We start from the raw sequence: 26,581 nt of genomic DNA on the forward strand, positions 1-26,581 counted from the left end.
TGAGGCATTGGTGCGGTTTCTCGTATGTGTGGGAGAATGCTTCTACAATGAGACGGTGCGGTATCACTATGTTTGGGAGAAGGCTTCTACAGTGAGGCGTAGGTGCTGTATCGCTATGCTTGGGGGAAGGCATCTACAGTGAGGCGTAGGTGAAGTATCGCTACGTGTGGGGGAAGGCTTCTTACAATGAGGTGTAGATGCGGTATCTTGTATATGTGGGATAAGGCTTTTACAATGAGACGTAGGTCAGGTATCTGGTATGTGTGGTAGAAGGTTTTTACAATGAGGCGTTGGTGTGGTATCTGGTATGTGTGGGAGAAGGCTTCTACAATGAGGCGTTGGTGTGGTATCTGGTATGTGTGGGAGAAGGCTTCTACAATGAGGCGTAGGTGCGGTATCTGGTATGTGTGGGAGAAGGCTTCTATAGTGAGGCATAGGTTTGGGAGAATGATTCTACAATGAGGTTTAGGTGCAGTATTACTATGTGTGGGAGAAGGCTTCTACAGTGAGTCGTAGGTGCTGTATCGCTATGCGTGGGAGAAGGCTTCTACAGTGAGGCTTAGGTGCGGTATCACTGTGTGGGAGAAGGTTTCTACCATGAGGCATAGGTGTGGTATCTGGTATTTGTGGGAGAAGGCTTCTTACAATGAGGCGTGTGCGGTATCTGGTATGTGTGGGAGAAGGTTTGTACAATAATAATACAGAAGCTTATAGAGTGCGACAGCTGCCCCAAACTGGTGTATGTGCAGTATCTGGTATGTGTGGGAGAAGGTTTCAACAATGAGGCGTAGGTGCGGTATCTGGTATGTGTGGGAGAAGGCTTCTTACAATGAAGCGTAGGTGCGGTATCTGGTATGTGTAGGAGAAGGCTTCTTACAATGAGGCCTAGGTGAGGTATCTGGTGTGTGAGAGAAGGTTTGACTATATCCGTGCAGTGTTCTTGTGTGGTATAATAGCTGATTTGTTGAGTTTGTTGCCCACCTCCGTGGGTCTTGCTTCTTGAACCGCTCTACTTGGCGCCTTCAAGATCAAGTGCTATAGGGGAGAGGGGTGTACTTCGTTTTCAGATTTGGGCTCAGTAGGTGAAACACCAGGACAGTAGGTGCAGTATCTGGTATGTGTGGGAGAAGGCTTCTACAATGAGGCATAGGTGCAGTATCTGGTATGCGTGGGAGAAGGCTTCTTACAATGAGGCATAGGTGCGGTATCTGGTATGTGTGGGAGAAGGCTTCTTACAATGAGGCATAGGTGCGGTATCTGGTATGTGTGGGAGAAGGCTTCTTACAATGAGGCATAGGTGCGGTATCTGGTATGTGTGGGAGAAGGCTTCTTACAATGAAGCGTAGGTGCGGTATCTGGTATGTGTGGGAGAAGGCTTCTTACAATGAGGCATAGGTGCGGTATCTGGTATGTGTGGGAGAAGGCTTCTTACAATGAAGCGTAGGTGCGGTATCTGGTATGTGTGGGAGAAGGCTTCTTACAATGAGGCGTAGGTGCGGTATTTGGTATGTGTGGGAGAAGGCTTCTTACAATGAGGCATAGGTGCGGTATCTGGTATGTGTGGGAGAAGGCTTCTTACAATGAAGCGTAGGTGCGGTATCTGGTATGTGTGGGAGAAGGCTTCTTACAATGAGGCGTAGGTGCGGTATCTGGTATGTGTGGGAGAAGGCTAATTACAATGAGGCATAGGTGCGGTATCTGGTATGTGTGGGAGAAGGCTTCTTACAATGAGGCGTAGGTGCGGTATCTGGTATGTGTGGGAGAAGGCTTCTTACAATGAGGCGTAGGTGCGGTATCTGGTATGTGTGGGAGAAGGTCTTTTACAATGAGGCATAGGTGCGGTATCTGGTATGTGTGGGAGAAGGCTTCTTACAATGAGACGTAGGTGCGGTATCTGATATGTGTGGGTGAAGGCTTCTTACAATGAAGCGTAGGTGCGGTATCTGGTATGTGTGGGAGAAGGCTTCTTACAATGAGGCATAGGTGCGGTATCTGGTATGTGTGGGAGAAGGCTTCTTACAATGAGACGTAGGTGCGGTATCTGGTATGTGTGGGAGAAGGCTTCTTACAATGAAGCGTAGGTGCGGTATCTGGTATGTGTGGGAGAAGGCTTCTTACAATGAGGCCTAGGTGAGGTATCTGGTGTGTGAGAGAAGGTTTCACTATATCCGTGCAGTGTTCTTGTGTGGTATAATAGCTGATTTGTTGAGTTTGTTGCCCACCTCCGTGGGTCTTGCTTCTTGAACCGCTCTACTTGGCGCCTTAAAGATAAAGTGCTATAGGGGAGGGGGGTGCACTTCGTGTTCAGATTTGGGCTCAGTAGGTGAAGCCCCAGGACAGTAGCAGTGAAAGGCTTTCATTGTTAAATTCTGAGCCCAGTAACCCGTTTCTGCTCTAGGATTCCTGAAAAAGTTGCCACATCAGTCGGACTTCTTGCTGGGTCTACTCTTGATACAGCGCCCAGAAGCCTGGTAGAGTGGATTTACGACTTTAAAAGACAATAAATAACGTAAAGAACATTAAAAAGAATGTTGCTGCCTGGGTGGTGATGTGGACTGCAGGAGAGGAGCCGTCGACATTCTATCTGGGGAAGAAAGATCGATTCCCGGCTCCTGGTTAACTTCCTGTGATTCTGGGCAGATCAGTTAATCGCCTGTCCGCTTCACTAGCAAAGCTCTCGACTCCTCCCTCATTGAAGAGACTGGCGCTATATCAATTGCAGAATAAAGCCGGTTTCCTGGGAGTCTTAAGGATCCCAAAAGCTGCTCTTCGAGCCCCTCGCGGGCCTCTTCCCCCCTGCAACTCGCAGCCTGGTGTTGGCTCAGCTGCAGCGCTTATCGAGTTTGGGTTAACTCTGGTGCACGGACCGGGCACTGACCCTTGCTGCACGCCCGTGACCTTCGCGCATTGGTAGCAGGTTCCCAAGGGAAGGCCGGTGCAGGGCCCTGGTGGCTGGCCAGCAGCCAGTGCTTCCGGTTCCTTGGCACGAATGTGCGATGGGACTTCAGAGGGTTACACACTGCTGCTAATTAACAAACTCTCTGGCTTCAGCTCCATCTGAAGAGCTCTTGGCCCTCCGCCCAGGCCCCCAGCTCTGTGTCACTCTGGTGGCATGTGTTTAGCACGCTCCATGCACCTAGCTAACAGTCCCGCACCGACCTGCACACCCCCAAGATGTGCTCTGCCGAGGGTCAGACGCATTGCCAAGGGCGGAATGTGGCAGTGTGTGGAGTAAGGGCGGCTGTGTTAGGGTGGCCAACTGGCATGAGCGCAAATTCAGGACTGTGAGTGTAAAAATTCAGGACAAAGGGTCAAAATTCATAACAAAAATTCAGGACAGGAGGTCAAAATTCAGGACAAAAATTCGGGACAAAAGGTATGCTTTACAGACACATCAGGGAATGTCATGCAATACTATATAAGTAAATAGGCAAAGAACATAAGTACAAGTCACTTTCTCCTGCCCCGTCACTTTCTCCTGCCCCGTCACTTTCTCCTGCCCCGTTCACTTTCTCCTGCCCCGTTCACTTTCTCCTGCCCCGTTCACTTTCTCCTGCCCTGTTCACTTTCTCCTGCCCCCTGGCCGTTCACTGCTCCCTGGCCGTTCACCGCTCCTGTCCGGTCAGCACTCCTGCTCCCGCCCCGTTCACTGCTCCCGTCCCGTTCAGTGCTTCTGCCCCGCCCTGCTCAGTGCTCCTGCCCTGTTCACTGCTCCCTACCTGGTCTCCTCTTGCCTCTCCTGTTGCCTCTCCTGCCCCGTCACTGCTCCTGCCCCGTCACTCTCAGTTAAAAATAACCGCAAATTACACAAGGACGCAAGTTTCCCACAGTACTCTGGGGAAAGCTACTCTGTAATCATTAACTGCGATCTACTGGCTCCAATTGAGTCACTGGCCTCCAAGGCACTCACTCTCACATGATATGCTTAAGGCAGATGACCCATTGTCATTGGGAAGACAGTAATCGGCCTCAGTCAGAATGACAATGGGCCTGTCCACAGTCTGTGCGAGCTCAGTGAGGGGCTACTGCAGCGCCTGCCCGCAGTCTGAGAGCGCTCAGGGAGGGGCTGCTGCAGGGCCAGTCCACAGTCTGTGCGAGCTCAGGGAAGGGCTGCTGCAGAGCCTGCCCGCAGTCTGTGAGAGCTCAGGGAGGGGCTGCTGCAGCGCCTGCCCGCAGTCTGAGAGCGCTCAGGGAGGGGCTGCTGCAGCGCCTGCCCGCAGTCTGTGAGAGCTCAGGGAGCGACTGCTGCAGCGCCTGCCCGCAGTCTGTGCGAGCTCAGGGAGGGGCTGCTGCAGCGCCTGCCCGCAGTCTGTGAGAGCTCAGGGAGGGGCTGCTGCAGGGCCTGTCCACAGTCTGTGCGAGCTCAGGGAGGGGCTGCTGCAGTGCCTGCCCACAGTCTGTGAGAGCTCAGGGAGTGGCTGCTGCAGCGCCTGCCCGCAGTCTGAGAGAGCTCAGGGAGGGGCTGCTGCAGGGCCTGTCCACAGTCTGTGCGAGCTCAGGGAAGGGCTGCTGCAGGGCCTGCCCGCAGTCTGTGAGAGCTCAGGGAGGGGCTGCTGCAGCGCCTGCCCGCAGTCTGTGAGAGCTCAGGGAGGGGCTGCTGCAGGACGTGTCCACCGTCTGTGCGAGCTCAGGGAGGGGCTGCTGCAGTGCCTGCCCACAGTCTGTGAGAGCTCAGGGAGTGGCTGCTGCAGCGCCTGCCCGCAGTCTGTGAGAGCTCAGGGAGGGGCTGCTGCAGGACCTGTCCACAGTCTATGAGAGCTCAGGGAGGGGCTGCTGCAGCGCCTGCCCGCAGTCTGTGAGAGCTCAGGGAGGGGCTGCTGCAGGACCTGCTTGCAGTCTGTGAGAGCTCAGGGAGGGGCTGCTGCAGCGCCTGCCCGCAGTCTGTGAGAGCTCAGGGAGGGGCTGCTGCAGCGCCTGTCCGCAGTCTGTGAGAGCTCAGGGAGGGGCTGCTGCAGGGCCTGTCCACGGTCTGTACGAGCTCTGGGAAGGGCTGCTGCAGGGCCTGCCCGCAGTCTGTGAGAGCTCAGGGAGGGGCTGCTGCAGCGCCTGCCCGCAGTCTGTGAGAGCTCAGGGAGGGGCTGCTGCAGCGCCTGCCCGCAGTCTTTGAGAGCTCAGGGAGGGGCTGCTGCAGTGCCTGCCCACAGTCTGTGAGAGCTCAGGGAGGGGCTGCTGCAGCGCCTGCCCGCAGTCTGTGAGAGCTCAGGGAGGGGCTGCTGCAGCGCCTGCCCGCAGTCTGTGAGAGCTCAGGGAGGGGCTGCTGCAGCGCTTGCCCGCAGTCTGTGAGAGATCAGGGGGGGGCTGCTGCAGGGCCTGTCCACAGTCTGTGCGAGCTCAGGGAAGGGCTGCTGCAGGGCCTGCCCGCAGTCTGTGAGAGCTCAGGGAGGGGCTGCTGCAGGGCCTCCCCGCAGTCTGTGAGAGCTCAGGGAGGGGCTGCTTCAGCGCCTGCCCGCAGTCTGTGAGAGCTCAGGGAGGGGCTGCTGCAGCGCCTGCCCGCAGTCTGTGAGAGCTCAGGGAGGGGCTGCTGCAGCGCCTGCCCGCAGTCTGTGAGAGCTCAGGGAGGGGCTGCTGCAGGACCTTTCCACAGTCTGTGCGAGCTCAGTGAGGGGCTGCTGCAGCGCCTGCCCGCAGTCTGTGAGAGCTCAGGGAGGGGCTGCTGCAGGACCTGTCCACAGGCTGTGCGAGCTCAGGGAGGGGCTGCTGCAGCGCCTGCCCGCAGTCTGTGAGAGCTCAGGGAGGGGCTGCTGCAGGAACTGTCCACAGTCTGTGCGACCTCAGGGAGGGGCTGCTGCAGTGCCTGTCCACAGTCTGTGAGAGCACAGGGAGTGGCTGCTGCAGCGCCTGCCCGTAGTCTGAGAGCTCAGGGAGGGGCTGCTGCAGGACCTGTCCACAGTCTGTGCGAGCTCAGGGAGGGGCTGCTGCAGCGCCTGCCCGCAGTCTGTGAGAGATCAGGGGGGGGCTGCTGCAGGACCTGCCCACAGTCTGTGAGAGCTCAGGGAGGGGCTGCTGCAGCGCCTGCCCGCAGTCTGTGAGAGCTCAGGGAGGAGCTGCTGCAGCGCCTGCCCGCAGTCTGTGAGAGCTCAGGGAGGGGCTGCTGCAGGGCCTGTCCACAGTCTGTGCGAGCTCAGGGAAGGGCTGCTGCAGGGCCTGCCCGCAGTCTGTGAGAGCTCAGGGCGGGGCTGCTGCAACGCCTGCCCGCAGTCTGTGAGAGCTCAGGGAGGGGCTGCTGCAGCGCCTGCCCGCAGTCTGTAAGAGCTCAGGGAGGGGCTGCTGCAGGACCTGTCCACAGTCTGTGCGAGCTCAGTGAGGGACTGCTGCAGCGCCTGCCCGCAGTCTGTGAGAGCTCAGGGAGGGGCTGCTGCAGGACCTGTCCACAGTCTGTGCGAGCTCAGGGAGGGGCTGCTGCAGCGCCTGCCCGCAGTCTGTGAGAGCTCAGGAAGGGGCTGCTGCAGCGCCTGCCCGCAGTCTGTGAGAGCTCAGGGAGGGGCTGCTGCAGGACCTGTCCACAGTCTGTGCGAGCTCAGGGAGGGGCTGCTGCAGGGCCTGTCCACAGTCTGTGAGAGCTCAGGGAGGGGCTGCTGCAGGGCCTGTCCACAGTCTGTGCGAGCTCAGGGAAGGGCTCCTGCAGGGCCTGCCCGCAGTCTGTGAGAGCTCAGGAAAGGGCTGCTGCAGGGCCTGCCCGCAGTCTGTGAGAGCTCAGGGAGGGGCTGCTGAAGCGCCTGCCCGTAGTCTGTGAGAGCTCAGGGAGGGGCTGCTGCAGGACCTGTCCACAGTCTGTGCGAGCTCAGGGAGGGGTTGCTGCAGGGCCTGTCCACAGTCTGTGCGAGCTCAGTGAGGGGCTGCTGCAGCGCCTGCCCGCAGTCTGTGAGAGCTCAGGGAGGGGCTGCGGCAGGACCTGTCCACAGTCTGTGAGAGCTCAGGGAGGGGCTGCTGCAGCCTCTGGAGTTCAACAGGGTAGTGCGAGCTACCCCTGAGAACTTTTAATCTCTTGGGGCTTCTCGCAGGGAAACAGCACAGCTTGCTGTAATTAATTACCAACAAAAGGCGTCCCTAAAAGGAATGATTATGAACAACGGACATGACACTAAAATGACGGACGGTCCGTGAAATTCACTGACGGTTGGGCACCCTAGGCTGTGTTCGTGGTCGGAGGCGGAGTTTATCTTTTAGTGGTAAGGGAGCCGAGCTAAGGCTGAGCTCTGACTCGAAGCCGAGCCGTCAAAACATTTGGCATGTAAATCATTCATGAAGCATCAAGTAAAATGTGATGGCCTATTCTAAACCTAAAAAGCCTATTTATTTAACTGGCAGAAGCGTTTCACCTTGGTACATTAGATTATATCACTACATTTCATAGCATTTATTAAGAGCGAGTTTTTAAACGATGAACCGAGCAGCATCCTGCGAGGACAATGCTGTCCGCGAACTAAATGGCGAGTCCGTGGTCATGTGTAACCTGTATGTAGCCTAGACTCTAATATAGATGTACAAGAGGTGTTTGTACAGCACACACGCTGAACTCAGGCATAGGAAGGTGTGTTGTAACCTGTTGTACTTCCCTTGCTGTCTCTCTAACTGCAAGGTGTCATCACATCGAATCCTAAGCATCAGAGGAACCCGATGCTGCCCTTGAAGAGGAGCTGTTGACTTGGAGCGGTCTACAGCGTTGGCTCGAGCTTGATGTAATAAATGACAAACCAGATCCGTGTTGGAGCACTGCTTGACAAGTGGCGACGAGCTGCATGGTGCCCCTATAAATGATAGTAAACAAAAACAATGCTAGTTGAAGTAAAGTACTCGTCTAGGCTCACTGTTTGGTCAAGCGGTGAATCCCAGATTTTGTGGTTTCTTAGTTTACAATTCAGCCACTAGATGGTATCCCTGTCTGAGGTGACATATTAGTGCTGTGTACGTAATGCTTGGGGGGGATGAGAGTAGAGTGTGGGTGACACATTTTATTTTGTGCAGTATTGCACAATACGAACAGGAGCAGAAGAACGCTTCACAACATACACAAATGTAGGTAAATTGTGCCCGCTTCAGGAACACCGTGCTCCGTTTCTTAGTGCCAATATCGGCAACAGTTGTCACAAAACACATAAGTACATAAATAAACCACACAGCACTATTGTAAGTGGAGAAATATTGCTGCAGGTTTATTAGCATAAACAATATGCAAACATGGTGGGTTATCTTACGGGCGATCCCAGGGCTGGCCAGCCCCTATGCCGCCTGCCCGTCTGATAAGCCTAGAGTCACCATGGCAACGCCAGATGGTGTATACCAACTAATGGGAGGGGCCACACCCCTCCCATCCGTGGACCCCCAGTCCACTTGCTTCACACGCCCCCTGCCCCGTGAGGGGTGGGCGGAGCATACATGGGAGCCCCCGGTTGCTCAGACCCACAACCGCCTGTCGGCTAACGGGGCGCCGTCGTTCTTCCAGGGGACAACGCTAAAACATCCCTGGGTATCCTGGCTTAGCACCCCGCGGTGCTGCTGCATGATGTACCCCTTGGTATGTGCAGACCCTGGATCGCCCTGTAACTCCTCCTGCAACACAAAGTAACATTGTTAGAAGACCTAAACCCCCCCTTTGTACCTCCGGACGCTGGGTAAGCGGAGGGGCGGGCAAGGCGAACGAGAGGACAAGAGGGCCAGGAGGGGGCGGAGACAGTATAAATACCCCTGTCTCCTCCCCGCCCCCGCCGGAAGCAGACATCTGCTGGGGTCTCCCCTGGTGCAACCCAGGGACTAGACCTCCCACCCCTGTGCCTTCCTGTGGCACTAAGGCGGCCGCCCTCTTAGGGGGGGGCCGCTGCGCAACCCCCCCCCCCCCCCCCCCCGGGCAGCCTTACATAGTGCCAATATCGGCAACAGTTGTCACAAAACACATAAGTACATAAATAAACCACACGACACTATTGTAAGTGGAGAAATATTGCTGCAGGTTTATTATCATAAACAATATGCAAACATGGTAGGTTATCTTACGGGCGATCCCAGGGCAGGCCAGCCCCTCTGCCGCCTGCCCGTCTGATAAGCCTAGAGTCACCATGGCAACGCCAGATGGTGTATACCAACTGATGGGAGGGGCCACCCCTCCCATCCGTGGACCCCCAGTCCGCTTGCTTCACACGCCCCCTGCCCCGTGAGGGGTGGGCGGAGCATACATGGCAGCCCCCGGTTGCTCAGACCCACAACCGCCTGTCGGCTAACAGGGCGCCGTCGTTCTTCCAGGGGACAACGCTAAAACATCCCTGGGTATCCTGGCTTAGCACCCCGCGGTGCTGCTGCATGATGTACCCCTTGGTATGTGCAGACCCTGGATCGCCCTGTAACTCCTCCACAGCCTAGGGAGTGGCCACCGTCACTACCTGGGCCCCCCACCAAACTACCACTACTATTTGCAACCCGCAGCTGCCAAGGCTTCCCCAAGGTCCAGTAAAAATAAATCCATGCCTAAATTGGAGAGGTGCACCCCATCACCCTCCAGACACCCAGTTGATTTGGCGTGTAGAAGGCCATGCCTGATGAAGCCAAAGCCTCTTTGCTCAGTGAACTTGCGCATGGCGCTGTTAACTTTTCTTCTTGACACCTCAATGGCGTCTCCTGAGCGGGCTCCTCGCCAGTTGGCGCGTGGTGTAATCTCAGACCACCACAATTCGCACGGCCCCAGCAACACGCTCAACTGGCAGAAAGTGTCCCTCATGTCTTGCAGCAAAGCTCTCCTTCCTAGTGATGTTAAATCATTTCCCTCCCAAGTGCACCACCAAGAGGTTGGGCGGAGGCCACCCTCCCCGGAGTCTCAGCTTCAGTTTCCGTGACAGTTCACTCCAGCGCAAGCCTGGGAATCCCAACCACGTAATGTTCGTGGCGGCAAAGCCATTCTGCCACTCTCTAGCATCCGCCCATTGTGCCAGTCTCGCAATAATCGAGTGACCAATTGCCCACACCTTCTTTTCTAATAAAGTAGAGAAATAAGGTTTGAATGTATGTTTATTTCAAACGGAGAACACAGCACAACAACTACATGCATAAATCTACGGCAAGCAAAAAGAAAGTAAGGGGGTAAGGCCTAGCAGACTCTATGTACCCTCTGAGGCAGTCCCCAATTTTTTTTTCCGAAACCCCGCAGCCACTCCTAAGGCCGAATGTATCGTTTGAAGCACTGCGACTCCCAGCGCCCCACCTTCATGATACCTTCTGGGGACAGGCCTGCTAAGAAAGCTGTGGTAGCCGCCCCTATGCGGAACGAGTGGCTGCTGAATCTTTTGGTCCTAACATCCTGACCCGACAGCCGTAGGCAGGCCTGTAAGATGTGATCCACTTGGAACCTGGTGACCGGGAGGCCATCCGGATGCACCAGTAGGTAACCCGCCCCCTGCAGGTGGAGCGGCAGGTAAGTTCTAACCCATGCTACCGGGCAATATCTCACATCACCCAGGCCGTGTAGCACAATCAACCTCCCTCGCCCCTGCTGATCAGTTTTGGACTGCCTGATGACTATCTTCAGACAATCCGGCTCCAGTTCTACATCACTCACGTTCAAGGCCACCCCCGAGGAGTCAGATTTCGAGCGAGCCACCAGTTCCCCGATCCTGAAAGCACCAAAGAAAGCTAGGGAAAAACAGGCCGAGAACAGTGTGGCTTCGTACCCAGAGTGAGTGACCCTTCCCATGCAATCCAACACCCCTTGCAGTAATGAGTACCCGATGGGAGACCTGGGATCAGGGGAGCGCGGATACATCTTGGCCCACCCTCGCAATGCTGCTTTGATGACAAAAGCCTTAGTGGGGTCGGACTGTCCCCTCAGCTTGGCGTGGTGGCTGATGGCAGAAAGGTGACCCGCTATCCATGAATGCGATTTACCCCCATCTTTGGCCCACAAGAGGAATTGTTGGACTCTAAGCTCCAAGGCCACCTGATCCTCCTCCCAGGCCCCTGTAATCGCACAGAATAGAGTCACACAGCTCCTGTAGCGTTTCGCCGTCCTAGGGGCTAAGGACCGTTCCCCCAGTCCCCTCATCCGTAGTCCCACTTCAGCAGCCGCCACAAGTGTGGCGGGAAAGGAGTCCTCTCTTGTCGTGCGCTCGGCCAGGCCTCCTGGAAGCGGTGCCACTGAAATCGAGACAAAGAGTCAGCGGCTACATTTGAAATCCCTTGGATGTGCCTGGCTCTGCACTCTACATTGTTTTTTAGGCAGGCCCTAACAAGCTCTCGCAGCAGGCACAGGACCAGGGGGCAGCTGGCAGACTGGGAGTTGATGGCCTGCACCACCGCTAAATTGTCTGACCAGAACAGCACTCGTTTCGCGGACAAGGCCCTGGGCCACAGATGAAATGCTACCACAATTGGGAAGAGTTCAAGGACAGTGATCTTGGACGTGACCGTTTTCTTGTGCCAGGCATTGGGCCACCTCTCTGCACACCACTCCCTGTCCAAAATCACTCCGAACCCTTCCCGGCCAGACGCGTCAGAGAAGAGGGCAAGCTCAGGGTTGCTAGCCCAGGGGTCGCGCCAGATGACAGCCCCATTGAAGTTAACTAGGAAGTCCGCCCACATCATCAGGTCTTCCCGCATCCCCCTGTTCAACTTAACCAGGTTGTGTTTTTTACTAACAGAGGCCGTGGCTCTAGCTATCCTTCTTGCAAATGCCCTGCCTGCGGGGATGACTCTGGCGGCAAAGTTTAGTTTCCCCAGGAGGCTCTGGAGGGATGCCAGGGAAACCTTATCCTTCCCTACAACTTGCCTGATCTGTTCTCTCAGGTCCCGCACCTTGTCCGCCGGCAACCTGGCCTCCCCTGCCACTGTGTCCAACTCAATACCTAGGAAAGAGAGGACCTGAGCTGGACCCTGCGTTTTCTTGGGGGCTAAGGGAACGCCAAGCTGCCGCATCAGCACCTGGAAGTCCGTGAGGGCTGCCCTGAATTCCTGGGTGCCGTCCCTCCCAATGAATAGAAAATCATCTAAATAATGGGAGACCCCAGATACACCGGAAGAGTGCTGAAAGGCCCATCGTAGGAAGGAGCTGAAGGCCTCGAAGAAGGCACAGGAGACCGCGCACCCCATGGGCATGCACTTGTCAAAGTAGTACATGCCGTCCACCTTGAAACCCCGCAGGTGTTGACTGCTCGGGTGCACTGGTAGTAAACGAAAAGCCGACTCAATGTCGGCCTTCGCTAACCATGCTCCTTTGCCAGCCCTCCTGACCAGATCAAGCGCGACATCCAATGTACAATATGACACTGAGCATGAGCCCTCCTGAAGGCCGTGGTTTACTGAGGCCCCTTCCGGGTAGGACAGGTGGTGAATCAGTCTGAAGGACCCTGGTTCATTTTTAGGGACCAAGCCAAGGGGGGAGACTACAAAGTTGTCTAGCGGGGGCTCCCTGAACGGACCCGCCACCCGTCCCAACCTCAGTTCCTTCTGCACTTTCTCTTTTAAGACATGTGGGAGGACACTGGCCGATCTGAGGTTCTCCCGTTTCTTTATTTTTTTAAACTTTATTGGTGAGTGCGGCGCCCGCTTCAGGGACACCGCGCTCTGCAATACAATAGGTCGCGCATTTGCAAAAGTTTGACCTATTGGTATTATAAGTGACCATGCCTTTTACTATTATAAAAGGTATTGCCATTTACAATCCCAAAAGCTCAGAATCTCGCAATTGCGAGACCTATTGCATTGTAAATTAGTTTTTGATTCAGCAGAGGGCAATTACAAGATGCTGAGTGGAGGCTGGGATTCGAACCTGGCTCCCTTTTGTGCACGGCCAGCAGCTGTAGACTGCCCTAAAAGCTGGGCTCGAGATTCCAAGATGGCCTCGAGCTGACCCAGAGTCAGGCTTTTGGCTTGAGCGTTGTTTCCTCTTTTTAACCCTTGGATATTGCAGATATTGACGCCACACCAACTGTGCGCTGCTGAAAGCGAGCTGTGTCCCTACTAGTGAAGTCTGTGCCACGCAGGTTATACAGACACTTACTGATGCTGGAGATCCACGATCCCTTACACTTTGGAACCTGTGACCGATGTGTTCCATGCATCTCTGCTGTGCATCCTTTGGTGTCTCTGGGATCAGCATGTTTACCTGCTGGGTACCCGGAAGTCTTTGCCGTCTGTGCTTTTACCCACAGTCCTCTGACTGACTGACTGAGATTAGAACTGTGATCTCCAGGGCGTGCACACACCCACCATCCCCCCTCTCCTTTCAGGTCCTCAAGCTTTCAGATACCCAGTATATCCCACTGCCGGTGTCCCACTAACCCGCGCATCTCCGCGAGGGTACTGGACTCCCACAATGGTGTCTCCAGAGTCAGCTTATCCGCTCATTACATCCTACGCAGCTCCCGCCTCCAGGTCTGGACCACCACTGCAGTTGTCTCCGGAAGGTATCTATCCCTACGTGACCCATATATCTACCCAACGTACCCTCGCGGGTGCGTTGCCCGTCGCCAGCAGAGAGGGTGACCCCTGGTCCGCAAAGGACTAAGCGTTGACCACCAATAGTTGGGTGACCCAGTAACAGAGGCGCAAGTCAGGGAGCACAATCCCCCATCTGTCACCCACCTGGTCAGGGTAGGAAGCGCTACTCGGGCTGCCGCCATAGCTGGTTTCTAATCTCAAACTCCCTTGACTTAAAGAAATGGCCTGGGACCTCGAACAGCACATTTTGTAGAGCATAGAGAATCTTGGGCGGATAGATAATTTTAACATTGCTGCCCTCCCTAGCAGTGAGAGTGGGAGGCGTCGCCAAGTTCTACGTCTCTACTGATGTCTTCCAGATTCCTGTTGTGGAATAGGTTTCAGTCGGTGGTCACATATATCCCCAAATAGGTAAATCTGTTCTCCTCCCACATCAGTGAGTCAAACCACCTGATCGGGACTGCCAGGGTGTGAGAGGAAACAAAACTGATTACCCCAATTAATTCTAATGCCCGAAAAAGAGCCAGATATCCAAAAAATATCAAGGACCCTCGAAAGATGGTAATCCGGATCAACGAGGTAAAGCAGGATGTCATCAGCATAGAGGTTTAGGTTTAGGGTTTTGTAAAGTGCATAGCTACCCTTGGCATCCCAGCGCTCAGGTGAAACAGGACAGAGCGATATTAACACGCGAATTTAGGGGAACAACCAGGTCTTGAGCCTCCTTTTAAAAGAGCGTTCATTTTCAATCATTCGGAGCTCTGGATCCATACTGTTCCAGAGATTGGGTACCAGATGAGTGAATGATCTCCGTATGGGTGCTAGCGCCTCTAATCTGGAGTCATTTGAAAAAGTGGGATCTAATGTGTGACCCTTTTCGTGAGTGGGTAAATGCACAAGTTGTGTGAGTTGTAGTGCATCCAGGTCTGCTAGACATCTCCTAGTTGAAGGATCAGTGTGGTTGTCAAAATGAATATTAAAGTCGCCCAGAACCGTGAAGGAGCTTTTCCCTTTTATCAAGCTGGCCAGGATATCTGGGGCAGCTTCTAAAAACTGAGTGCAAGTCCCAGGAGGTCTGTAAATAAGGCCACCTGAGAAGGAGCATGTTGGGGTAAGTGAACGTCTGAAGACCAGAGCTTCACTTTTGGCGATGTTGAGGGGGGTAATGAAGCAGCCTATATATGTTTTACAGATAATAGCTATGCCCCCACCCATAGTTCCCACTCTATCAAGGCGATGTATTTCAAAGCCCTGGGGAAGGGCATTTATGATCTCTGGGATAGAACTTTCTCAAAGCCAGGTTTCCGTTAGGAATAAGACCTCCAGTTCTTCCTCCTCTATAAGCAGTCTTATCTCTATTGCACACTTAGGGAGGGATCTACTGTTGATTAATCCCACCTTCCAATATTTGAGATGGTTAATCTTTTCTACTGTTCCATTTCCCCTCGTCCCTTTGGGCTCTGCTGTAAACCAGCATGCTGAGCAGCTCAGGGGCGGGTCTGCGATTTGGGGGTCCTGGCAGGAAGGGTGAATTCCTGTGTTAAGATCCAGGAGCGCTGTGCTAGTATATTTTATTAGTTTTTTAGGCTCTCTGATGGTTTGAGCAGGGTTCCTGGCCCCAGACGGGCGCAGACTGGCTTTCCTTAGGCGCGTCTGCTGCGCGTCGGCGCCATCCCGGGCTTAAATCCAGCCCCAGGCAGTGCTTTGCGTGCAGACTAGACTGCTAACTTCCAAAATGGCAGACGTCTAATGGCCCCCCTCCCCCCCGGAAGTGAGGGTAATTGGCGTGAGCTACTCCCTCCACACAATTGGCTACAAGAGCCGCCGTGGACCGGGAAGGATGTGAGTGAAATGCTGGGGTTTCAGGTAGGTATTACATTCAATACAATTTTAAATTAAGAACTTTAAAAGTGGCAATGACGCAAAGTGCAAAGAGCGCTAGCAGCAGTGTCAGTTTAAAAATACGTGACAGTTTAAAAGCAGATAAAACCAGCGTGAGTCTAATTCGCTAGTCCAGCGCGTGCTTATGCTTGTAACTGCCTGTCCTGATCTAGAGGAAGATGAGGTCTTCCCAACCACCATCTCAGCGCAGTCCCCTCAACTGCGCATCCTCCCAATCTAGCTTGCCAACGGTTCCATAGCCACCGCAATGAGAAGGGGTGACAAAGGGCAGCCCTGACGGATACCTTTGGCCAGTGCAAACGCCTCTGAAAACCAACCATCTCCAGGAAGAGCATGGGATAGGGCCATTTCAGGGTGTCGAAGAACTTCTCGGTGGCAAGTGCCTAGACCACCACCGGCTCTCTCATTTGGTGTCTTCAAGCCATACATCCAAACAGGCATTGGAGGTTGTGCCTCATAGACCTGTAGGGCATAAAGCGCGTAGAGTGGAGTGGTATAGAGTAGTGTTGCAGAGTGCATTGGCATAGAGTGCAGTGTTGCAGAGTGCATTGCCTCAAAGTGGAGTGGTGCAGAGTAGAGTAGCCTAGAATGCAGTGGAGTAGAGTGCAGTGTCCATAGTAGACTGCACTGGAAAAGAATAGAGTGGTGCAGGGTAGAGTAGAGAGGCATGCTTATTTGATGCCAGTACTGCATTTATTACCTTCCTGTTCGCGCTATATCAAACTTTATAAATAAATAAATAGGGTGAAGTGGCGTAGAGTGCTGTGTTGTAGGGTGAAGTGGTGTAAAGTGCAGTGGCGAAGAGGGGAGTGGTGTAGAGTAGAGGCATGGAGTTGTGCAGAGTAGAGTGCAGTAACGCATTGGGAAGTGGAGTGGTACAGTGTGGAGTAGTGCAGAGTAGAGTGGAGTGGGGTAATGTGAAGTATGTATGATATGGTAGCGTATTGCCATTCCTGTCAATACATCTTCAATTGAAATGACCATTACATTTGCACTCTCAAACCTTTTTACTGATCAAAGTATACAGTGGACAAATGATAATGTCAATGTTTTCACCCATTGTACTAACTTGATCGTTTGCACCGTTTTTTACAGACATTTAAATGTTGTTGTGTGCTAGAAAAAAGAAATATCGTACAGCCTACCTCAACTAGATCCCTAGTATCCAGCATGATTGTCACATAAATCCTCTCACTTTGAAGTCAGAGAAAGAAAAATAAACACCAGACTCCCTGGAGACAGCCTGACATTTGACCTTTGTCTCTAAATGCACAGCAAATTTGACTGGATAAGAATAAGATTTAAAGTCCTGTTTACAGAAAGTGAGTTCATGGAAGAATACTGTAAACCAGGTGTGGGCAACGGGAGGGTGAATTAGAGTTGGACAGCCTAAAGCAAATAAAGCCAGTAAATAGAAAGCCAGAAAATATGATTAACAAACCACAAAGCCAATCGTAAGCAATGGGGGAAATGCATTTCCTAGAGCAACTTTCAGAATGTCCTCAAGATGTCTTTAGCAAACCAGACAGCTGCACTGTCTGGTAGGCTGCGACCTAAAAATATTTTATTTTCTGTAGCATTTGTTTTTCGGCTGCTTTTGTCAGCGCTCTATACCTGATGTTTTTTAATTTTTACAAAGGATTTGATGCTTTGTACCTGGCCATGGTTCGTTTTTGGTTTTTTTCCTCATCTGTTTTGACGGATTACATTTTCTTGGTGCTCATATGCCGCTGGTTTTTAGTTTGTCCTTGGATTGGAGATTTGTCTACCAGTGCATGAGTGTTTAATAGGGCTGCTTGAAGTTCACTTCTGTAAACTTGGATTTTTTCCAAAAATGTGCCTGCTCCTTCAATATGGCATAGTTGTAAATAAAAAGGACAGTGAAACCTAATATTTGCATGAATATGTTTCCATAAAAAAGATTAGCAGGAAACAACTTGATCAAAAACATTTGTGGGGAACGTTGTACAAACCTAATAAACCTTTCCAAGTTGTGAAGTGCATACAGTTGTAGTCTCTGCAGATGCGATGATGTTTGTTCTGGTGTCTTTTATAGTCCGCTCTGTTGTAATCTCAGTCACAGCCTGTGACTGCCTCAGACTTGTTATTGCTTTGCCGCTGCCCTTCCTTTTTTGTGATGGCTGCAATGCCTTCAGGTTCACAGTGCTTCACCAGGCGGCTGCTCTTGATCCTTATGTGATGACCAGCAACTTCTCTGTATTGTTGTGTGATGGTGTGCTGTTTCTTTGGATTCATGTGTGATGATCTGCTGTATGATGATCTGCAGTTCCTTCGAATTGTTTATTTATGTATTTATTTATTGGGCGCACAAATCATCCCTGAAGGGATCTCTAGGCCCCATGGTAGCATGGGACCTTTGCCATACGACGGCAGGATTAAAGGTTAACCGGCAAGTTTTCAGAAGCTTTTTTTAAAGAGAGTGGGGTCAGGTTGTGTGCTGATCTGCTCTTTCTTTGGATTGTTGCGTGCTGATCTGCTCCTCTGAATCCTTGCCTGATGATCTGCTCCTCTGAATCCTTGTCTGATGATCTGCTGCTTCTCTGAATCCTTGCCTGATGATCCGCTGCTTCTCTGAATCCTTGCCTGATGATGTGCTTCTCTGAATCCTTGCCTGATGATGTGCTTCTCTGAATCCTTGCCTGATGATCTGCTGCTCCTCTGAATCCTTGCCTGATGATCTGCTCCTCTGAATCCTTGTCTGATGATCTGCTGCTTCTCTGAATCCTTGCCTGATGATCTGCTGCTTCTCTGAATCCTTGCCTGATAATCCGCTGCTTCTCTGAATCCTTGCCTGATGATCTGCTCCTCTGAATCCTTGCCTGATGATCTGCTCCTCTGAATCCTTGCCTGATGATCTGCTCCTCTGAATCCTTGCCTGATGATATGCTGCTTCTCTGAATCCTTGTCTGATGATCTGCTGCTTCTCTGAATCCTTGTCTGATGATGTGCTTCTCTGAATCCTTGTCTGATGATGTGCTTCTCTGAATCCTTGTCTGATGATCTGCTCCTCTGAATCCTTGCCTGATGATCTCCTCCTCTGAATCCTTGCCTGATTATCTGCTCCTCTGAATCCTTTCCTGTTGATCTGCTCCTCTGAATCCTTGTCTGATGATGTGCTTCTCTGAATCCTTGCCTGATGATCTGCTGTTGCTCAGGATCATGATTTATTGACCTGCTGCTTCTCTGGTTTCTTTTGTGATGATCTGCTGTTGCACACGGTTCTTGTCCATATTGTGCTAATGTCAGTCTTATCTTTTCTTCAGCCAGCTCAATGTTGCAGCAGAGAACCTACACCCGCCAGACTGAACATTGCTCTGAAGACCTCCTCAGCGAGGCTTTGTGCTTGGACGGCTGACCAGCTGAGCTTCTCTTTGTTGTTAAGTTACTAAAAGTGGTCAAAATAGGTGAACGACTTCCTCAGTGGGAGGTTGAAGTGGGAGCTGACATGGACACGGAGTCCACCTACTCTGGATACTCCTACTACTCTGGGCACTCCAAGAAAGGCCATCGGCAAGGGTATGAGCGAGCATTCTGTGACTCAAAGGCTAGTTCTGACGCTGCTCCTTTCCTGTGCGAGAGAGCTTGCATTGCTGCTGCCCAGAATGTGAAAGGGAAGCGTACCCTGCATCTGTCCATTCTTAAGCTGCTGTCCAGACTGTGAGGAATCTTGCTCTGCCACCGCTTGCCATGGTGCTGCCTGTGCTGTATCTGCTTTGTGTGTGTGATTCTTCCTGCTCTGCTGCCTCTCCTGCACAGTGCTTGTATATGTCTGCAAGCTTTTGTGTGTGTTTGTCTTGTATTGTTTCTGCCCATGCTATAACTGTTGTGCACAAGAGAGAGCTGCTGTCACGTGCACCACAGTGTATTTGTCGTTTCCCACATCTGTTTTCTAGCTTCAGTCACATTTCCTTAACTCTTGAATACCCTACCGCAGTCACTTACATTGCGCCCCACCTTCACCAGTTAAAAAGGTTACCTAAACAATATACCACTGGGCAGGGACCATCATTCATTGGCCATGGTTTTAAGAAAGGTCTAGATTTTTGATCATCTCTGCCACGTTCCTGCCTTCAACATCCACATATGGCCCAGCTATGTGCTGTAAGTGGCATCATGCCAGTCATTGCTAAAGGTCTCCTTCTCTTCACGTTCAACTGCTGACATTTGAGCATCTATAAGCGATGTTCTCAATTCCATACCGTGTCCATTGGCTCTAGAGATTGGTCAAAATATGAGCAGTCTCTTCATATTCAGTAAATAAAGGCGTATGGGTTAAACAACGTTTAATTTGTGACTATGTAGTGTGGCTGGCACCAGAACTTCCTTATCATCATCATATTTTGACACAGACCTAGAGGGATAGGCAGATAAGAGAGAAAAGAGGAGGAAGAGAAAGGGAGGAAAACTGTGACAAAGGGAGAAATCCGCATAAAAAAAGAAACTGCAAGAGTTGAGGGACTGACAGGAAGTGATGGGTGCTTGGAAAAAGAAGCATGAGGCAGAATCCAGACCAGGCAGCCTTGGTATTCGACAGCCTTGGCATTTGGAAGTCATGGTGGTGAGCTCCGAAGAAAATATATATCTATATATATCCAATGTGGATCCATTTCTGAGGATTAGAAATCACATGTGTTAACCCAGGTTGTCACATGTTGTAGAGCAGGAATGGGTGAAACTGAGCCGAAATGAATTTAAAGTTAATAAATGGACTGGCGTGACTAAAGGTGCTGTAGAACAGGCTAGCCCGCCCAAGCCTGTTGCCCAATGTACCTAGCTCTGAGGTTGCTTGTTTTTGTGCGAAGTGGTACAAGTATTCATTCCCCCTATATATGCCCACACCATGCCTACATGTAGTAAATAACAAGTGATTCGCGATTCTGAAAAAAAAAATTGAGGGAACCTTTCTGTAAAATGTTGTCCACTAGCTGTTTTGTTCAATTTTGTTTAGATGAATGGGACTTTCAGAATGTCTAATCTATGCAGGTGATTGCTTTCACGCAGAAAGATTCCCTGCAGTCCTGTTCTTCCACACTTGCATGGACATCTTCTTTCTTTTATGGGAAGTGGGGAAACTCCTGTTCCCTAAATATTCCTCTTCCCTATCTATGCTCTTTTTGTCTTTATTTTGTAGAGGAGTCCCCCCCCCTCCCCACCACCACCACCACCACACAAAAACACACACACCTTTCTTCTTTTTTTGTGTCTCCCCTTTTTGGTTCCTCCTCTTCCTTGGCTGTTTTTTTTCCTGTACTCCTTGCCTCTACCCTGCCTTTACCTTAGCGCCTATCCCCCAGTACTACACCACCTAAACCCTAATACCTGTAACATGCCTAGACTGTAGTGCCTCACCCCCTATGTATCTTACTGTCCCTACTTGTGCCCCAGAGTCTGTAATTGCACCTGTACCTTGTCTATACTCCTGTATCTCTACAACAGCCTAGTCTCTTCACTCCTACCTAAACTACATTGCCTCTCATCACGCCTACAATTGCTATCCTACACCTTTGCTCCCTTCTATACTCTCGTACCTCTCCCCATAGCTGTACTCTGCCTATAAACGTATGCCCTTTTACAGGCCTAGTGCTTCTGATCATGCCTTTGTATGTTCTTCCATACCTGTATCATACAATCATAATACCTCTGTTCTTTCATATACCCTAATCTCTGTACCTCTGTCTTTAAAGTGGCAGCTACGCCCCAGTCAGTACACTAGAACCTCTTCCCCTACCTACACCCTAGTGCCTCTGTCCCTGCCTAGGTTACTAGCTGCACCTTCCCCAGCCAGGGGCAGAGTACCTCTACCCCTTCCATTACCCTGCAATTGATTCCTCCCTACGCGCTGCTATACCCAGGTATCATTACTCCTGCCTGTACCCAAGCACCTCTATCCCTACTCACACTATACCCTATTTTCTCTTCCCCTCCCCAATCACCCCAGTGCTGTTCTACTTGCATGTATTCTGCAATATTCTTGTCCTCGTTTCAAGAGTTTGTTGTTAGATTTTCTTACGTTTTATGAAGACCGTTTTCTTCCCCTCAGTTTGAAAAGGAAGTTTCTCCTCCAGGGAATCGTCATTATTTGTTACAAGCACTGGATCATGGAGCATTTTTTTATTTTTTATTTTTCACAAAGAATGCATGAAAAATGGTGTATTCACCTTTATTTTTGAAAATGGTAGTTTATTCTTTAAAAGTAGGTTTCAGTACAGCCTATGAAAGGCTGTGTTGGCCAATTTTGTGGTATTTATGGAAAAAAGAAAGGTATTCTTACAAGCATTGGTAAATGCATTAGGTTTCGCCTATGTGATTAATAGGTTGGTGAAAAAGTTGTGCAAAATAAGTTACTGAAAGTCTGTTCAAGTGTTATAACTTGTTTTTTAAGAATGCCAATTTATTGTGCTGTTACTGGTGTTCTTCTAAAGTGGGGATATTAGGTTATAGTGGTATAATCACAATAAGTGTTTTGCCCCAGATCACAAAATGTGTTTACGTGCAGGAGTTTAACTCGAGCCTCATGAGAAAATGGGTCATCTATGACCGCCAAAGTAAATTCTAAAATGTACTGCCTAACCATACGCGTGGTTGGTGAAAATGTTGCACGTCGATATTTATAAGCCTGAGCTAAATGCAATACCTGATTGCACAAAAGACTTGTGAATTCTGCATAAAACAAAATATTTGAAGGTTGTGAATTTCGCTGGCACACTTTAAAGAGAAAAAGAAAGAAGAGGTGGGCAGAAATAAAAGTGGGAGTTGGAGAACGAGAGAGTTAGCAAGAAGGCATGCAGTAAAAAGGCAAGAAAGTTGAGCTGAGAGGGTGGGAGGGAGGGGTAGAGAGAGAGGGTCAGGCAGATGGGTAGAGTGAAAAATAGAGAGAATGCAAATATAGAGATGGGTAAAAAGGAAAACGGAGAAAGACAAACGGAGAGAAAAGTGATTTTGTATAAATGTTGGCAGGTTGTGGATATCCTATAGTAAAGTTATATTAAAGAGCTCTTTTCAGTTATATCCCTCTGTTCAGGAGGCTGTTCTTGTATTCCCAAATTACAAGAATTAGCGTTCTGGAGATGATGAAGCTGGATGAGATGGGCTGGGGCAGAAAAGCTTGTTAAAAGCAGAATGTGGTTACACTGGCTGCACGCAACAGAGCAGCTCTGCCTAACATGAACTTTAACTGGTGTCTATGCTGACATTATTAAACAGGAGTGAGCTTAAAAAAAGCAGGCAAACGTTATTTAAAGGGGTCGGCTGAAAGAGAAAAATGAATTATTTAAAAGCAATTGTCCGAGAAATGAAAGAAAAATAAACTGTCGGCCCTAAAACAATAAGGGTTAAAAGCGTGGAGTCAGACATGGCTTGGCACCAGGCTTTAAATTTGTGGTTAGACAAAGTGGTGAACTTAATTATTAAAAAAAAAAAAAAAATGGAGAAACAAAAAATTAGTCATGCATGCTTCCCCGAATATAGTTAAAAGAAATTGATGCTGAAACAAAAGCACGCTTTAAATGCGTGCAGCTTTGTAAACATTAATTAAAAAGAGTCTACTTCAAAAGAAAGTAGGAAAACAGGGGTCGGCTGAAAGAGAACAATGTATATATTAAAATTTGTCTGAAAAAGCAAACAAAACAGCTGTCTGAAAGTACTCCTTAAATGCGTGCATTCGTCGGAGAAAGGAATCAAAATGCTGTGAGAAATCACACTTTAAACATGTGCCGTCGTCCGACCAAGCAAATAAAATGCTGTTTGAAAGCCTGCGTTAAATGCATGCATCCAGGGGAAGAGAATGAAAGGTAAACAATAAACCCTGTGGAGCAAACAAATTAAACAAATTAAAGAAGTTCCGCCCATCAAAGCAACAAAGGGAGGATGAGAATGAGTGCTTTGGCCCCGGGATAGATTAAGAGGAAGACACAAGGAACAACAGGAAATAGAACGCCTTCAACCAATAGAATTGAGGAAAAGTAAACTGACAAGCACACAGACCAATAAGAAAGGAAGGTGGGATGTAAACTCCTTTTAAGATGGATTAAATACAATAGATTTCACAAGCACAGCGCAACTACTGTGCAGGTGAAACCTAAGAATGAAACCTAGTGACTTCAAAACTCGTCCACAACCACTTTTCCAAACGAAGGGCATGAGAAAATGCAAGCAATGTAGACTTTTTTTTTTCTTCACAAAGTTTATTGGGTTTTAAATGATACAGCAGTAAGAAGTATTGACATTGCCTCATATATACCATGTATTAACATATCAAGCAGTATTCAGTCCTTATAGGACAGTTTTGTGTGTGTGTATATATACATTTCAGGTGTGAGCTGAGGCTATTTTCAAACATTGTGTTCCCCAGAAGTATGTGGTGCTAACACATGTTTAAATAGACCAGTCCGTCTCCCCTCCTCCCCCTTAGCACAGCATTAATCTAGTCCAATAAGTTTAGGCCTGAAATAAAACTCTGCCGCTCATTTAAGGAATAGCATACTTCCATTATTCCATCATGCCCTGAAGGTTGCCGTTAAGCCCATTCTTGTTTCCGGCTCCTGCTGACCGCTGAACCAGTGATCTGGCCCCTTTTCTCTAAGGTTTTTTGCTTGTAAAGTCCTTCCGAACCTTTTAAAAACACCATATTTTTTAAGAAACGCAGCACATTTGTTCTGTTTTCCGAGAGAAAAAGATGATGTTTTCCTTCACAAAATGCTATCCTTGTTAGGTCTCGGCTAGCGTGGCTGCGCACATGCGCAGCTCGCTCGGCGAGATTTAATGATTCTGAGGGAATTCTGTAAAGGGCTTTAAGCCCCGCTCCTCTTTCCCATTGGCTGGTGTCACCGTTTATGCTAAACGGTGGCCAGCCATTGGGAAAGAGCACTTTGTGACGAAGACTTTTCCATTTTTAAGACGGCCCACTTGGACGGGCTCGTCTGACATCATCCCGTCGCAAAAGGTTTCTTATCTTTATGGGGCCATGTGTTTGAAACACATGGCCCCATAAAGACTAGCTCCGCCGCGTGTTTATTTTTGCATCTCGCTAAACCGTGACTGCCTGGCGAACGTGCACTCCAGCCATCATAACCCCTCTCCTCCACTACCCGACACGCCCCCCGCGACCTCCCCCATCTCGGACAATGCAACAGACGATAGTACATTTTGCTGCTGCAAAACCGGGGTCGCAGGCAGCTCCGCCAATGCACCTCACTCCACTGCGTATTGCTACAGTTATACCAATATTCTCACACGGAGTGTGGCTCTCTCTTGCAATGTTCACTAGTGTTTTATACTATTGATATAATGTGTAACGTAACTGGTGCTCATGTAAAGCGCTCCAATACCTTCGGGTCGAGTTCGCGCAATATAAAAACGCAAAAAAAAAAAGTGGTCATCCTAACACTGCTTGGTCAATGCACGTCACATAAATAATGCCTCGTTTCACTATAAGCATCACGTAGGGCATAAAAAGGTCTTCTCGGGCGCTTCACTACAGTAACTTCGTTTATACGTATAGTCGGTTCCCTCAGAGCTCTCCCAAAGCACCTCAGTTTACAACCTCAAAATTCTACCGTATAGAGAACACTCGGCTCCGCAAATGCGCCTCACTGTAATGCCTTCTGCTGTTAATATACTGTGACCACACACTGGTCATACAAAGACCTTCACGTTTGTGCGTACGCTCTGCACGGTCTGGGGCTTCCATTCTGGCTCCGGATAATCTATACGGCACTATAAGGATGAAACACTCATGGTGCCCCACGCCTCACTGCTGATCTTTATGACCGATCACACTATACATGGGTACAGTTGGGTGGATACATCTGTGAAGAATTCCTACTCTAAATTCGTCATCCAACCAAACTAACGCATCTTTTACACTCTCGATGTGATGTTGATGTGGGGATCTGCACTTAAAATTTCTTTCGGTCGTAGTGGTTTAGCAGCGACACCCTTCATATTTGCTCTTAAGTTCATGTGCGAGGGGGCTTTTCATCAGCCTATCGAGCAGCATGAGGGGGTTCTCTTCTTTCTACCCCGCAAGGCAGTTTACGTGTGTGGTATTTTACAACACGTGTGCCCTTTCGGTCATCTTGAAGCGAGCACGGGGACCTTCTTATTCCCAATTTAAAGCAGTGATTTTGTGTGTTGTTTCCAACACATAGACCGTGTAAAAGGCTTCACTCTTACAACCTCACTCGAAGCAAAGTTGGGTAACTTTCCTCTTAAGTTTTACCCGAAGCAATTTGTTAGGGCCCATCTAAGCAATGTTTGGTGTAAGGAGCCCCCCCTTCCCCAGGAGTGTGCGTGTCTGAGGCTCCCTCTTCCAGCTCCCCAATTCTCAATTCCTCCTGGCAGTTTGGCTTGACGGCCGACTTTGAAGCAGGGAAACCAGGTTTGAGTCTTGGCGGTAGACTCAAACATCTTGTGATACTGGGTAAATCACATAATTTTCCCGTTCCTAACAATGAATGAAAATGTCTGTCTGTGATACAACTATACCCCAAGTTCGCATTATATAACACAGTACTGCAAAAAAGAAAAAAAAACTAAATTTACCACGCACAGTTTTTGAAAATCCGATCATGTCGCATTTTATTAAGTTAATGCCATTTGCTTTGCTATACACTACCATTAGCAAAGCAAATGGCTTTAACTTAATCAAAGGCAAGACCTATTGCATTTTTAATGCTTGTTTAGTAAAGTGTTTATGATGGAAGCAAAAAAAAAAAAAGTCCAAAGAGACCTTCTCGTAGTCTGTACTGTGTTCCTTCATGAATCTCGTTATCCTGGCTCCTCTGAAGTCTGCAGGAGCAGGACTGGGAGTAATTTAAATGACAGTGAAAAGATAAGGCTGAACATCCTTCAAGAGGACCAACACAGAAGAAAAGAGGTGTCTGGAATACTCGAGGGACACAGAGACCGTGCCACCTCTACCTTTGCTCCTTCCTCCATTTCCAAGGACAACCAAATTCAGGGGAAAATCATGGAGGAAGAAGAGAAGACCTATGAGTTCAACATTGAGCACCACGATGTCGAAAGTATGTTCTTTCACTACCTGTTTGAGATCAAGGACAAGAAAGTCGACATCGAACACGGTTTGGATTTGGAGTGACTCTCTCAAGCAGATACTTTCATCTTTCTGCAGAATGTGTCCGCAAGCTTAAAAAGGAGACGAGTGTCACATATGCCAGACTCAGAGTATTGCAGGACAGAAGTCTAATTTCAGGAATGTATATCCAATGGTGACATTTCA

The 26,581-nt window shown here is 49.9% G+C and overlaps 1 protein-coding gene across 1 annotated transcript in view; it reads left to right on the forward strand.

Moving 5' to 3' along the window:
* Positions 1-26,581, forward strand: part of VANGL1 (VANGL planar cell polarity protein 1) — a 385,233-nt gene that overhangs the window by 79,102 nt on the left and 279,550 nt on the right. Inside the window, exon 2 of the mRNA XM_085620730.1 lies at positions 18,606-18,858. Coding sequence (XP_085476856.1) covers positions 18,788-18,858 — 71 coding nt within the window. The 5' untranslated portion in view covers positions 18,606-18,787. The remainder of the gene's footprint in view (positions 1-18,605; positions 18,859-26,581) is intronic.

The sequence above is a fragment of the Triturus cristatus genome, chromosome 8, assembly GCF_964204655.1.
Source record: "Triturus cristatus chromosome 8, aTriCri1.1, whole genome shotgun sequence".
Classification (NCBI taxonomy): domain Eukaryota; kingdom Metazoa; phylum Chordata; class Amphibia; order Caudata; family Salamandridae; genus Triturus; species Triturus cristatus.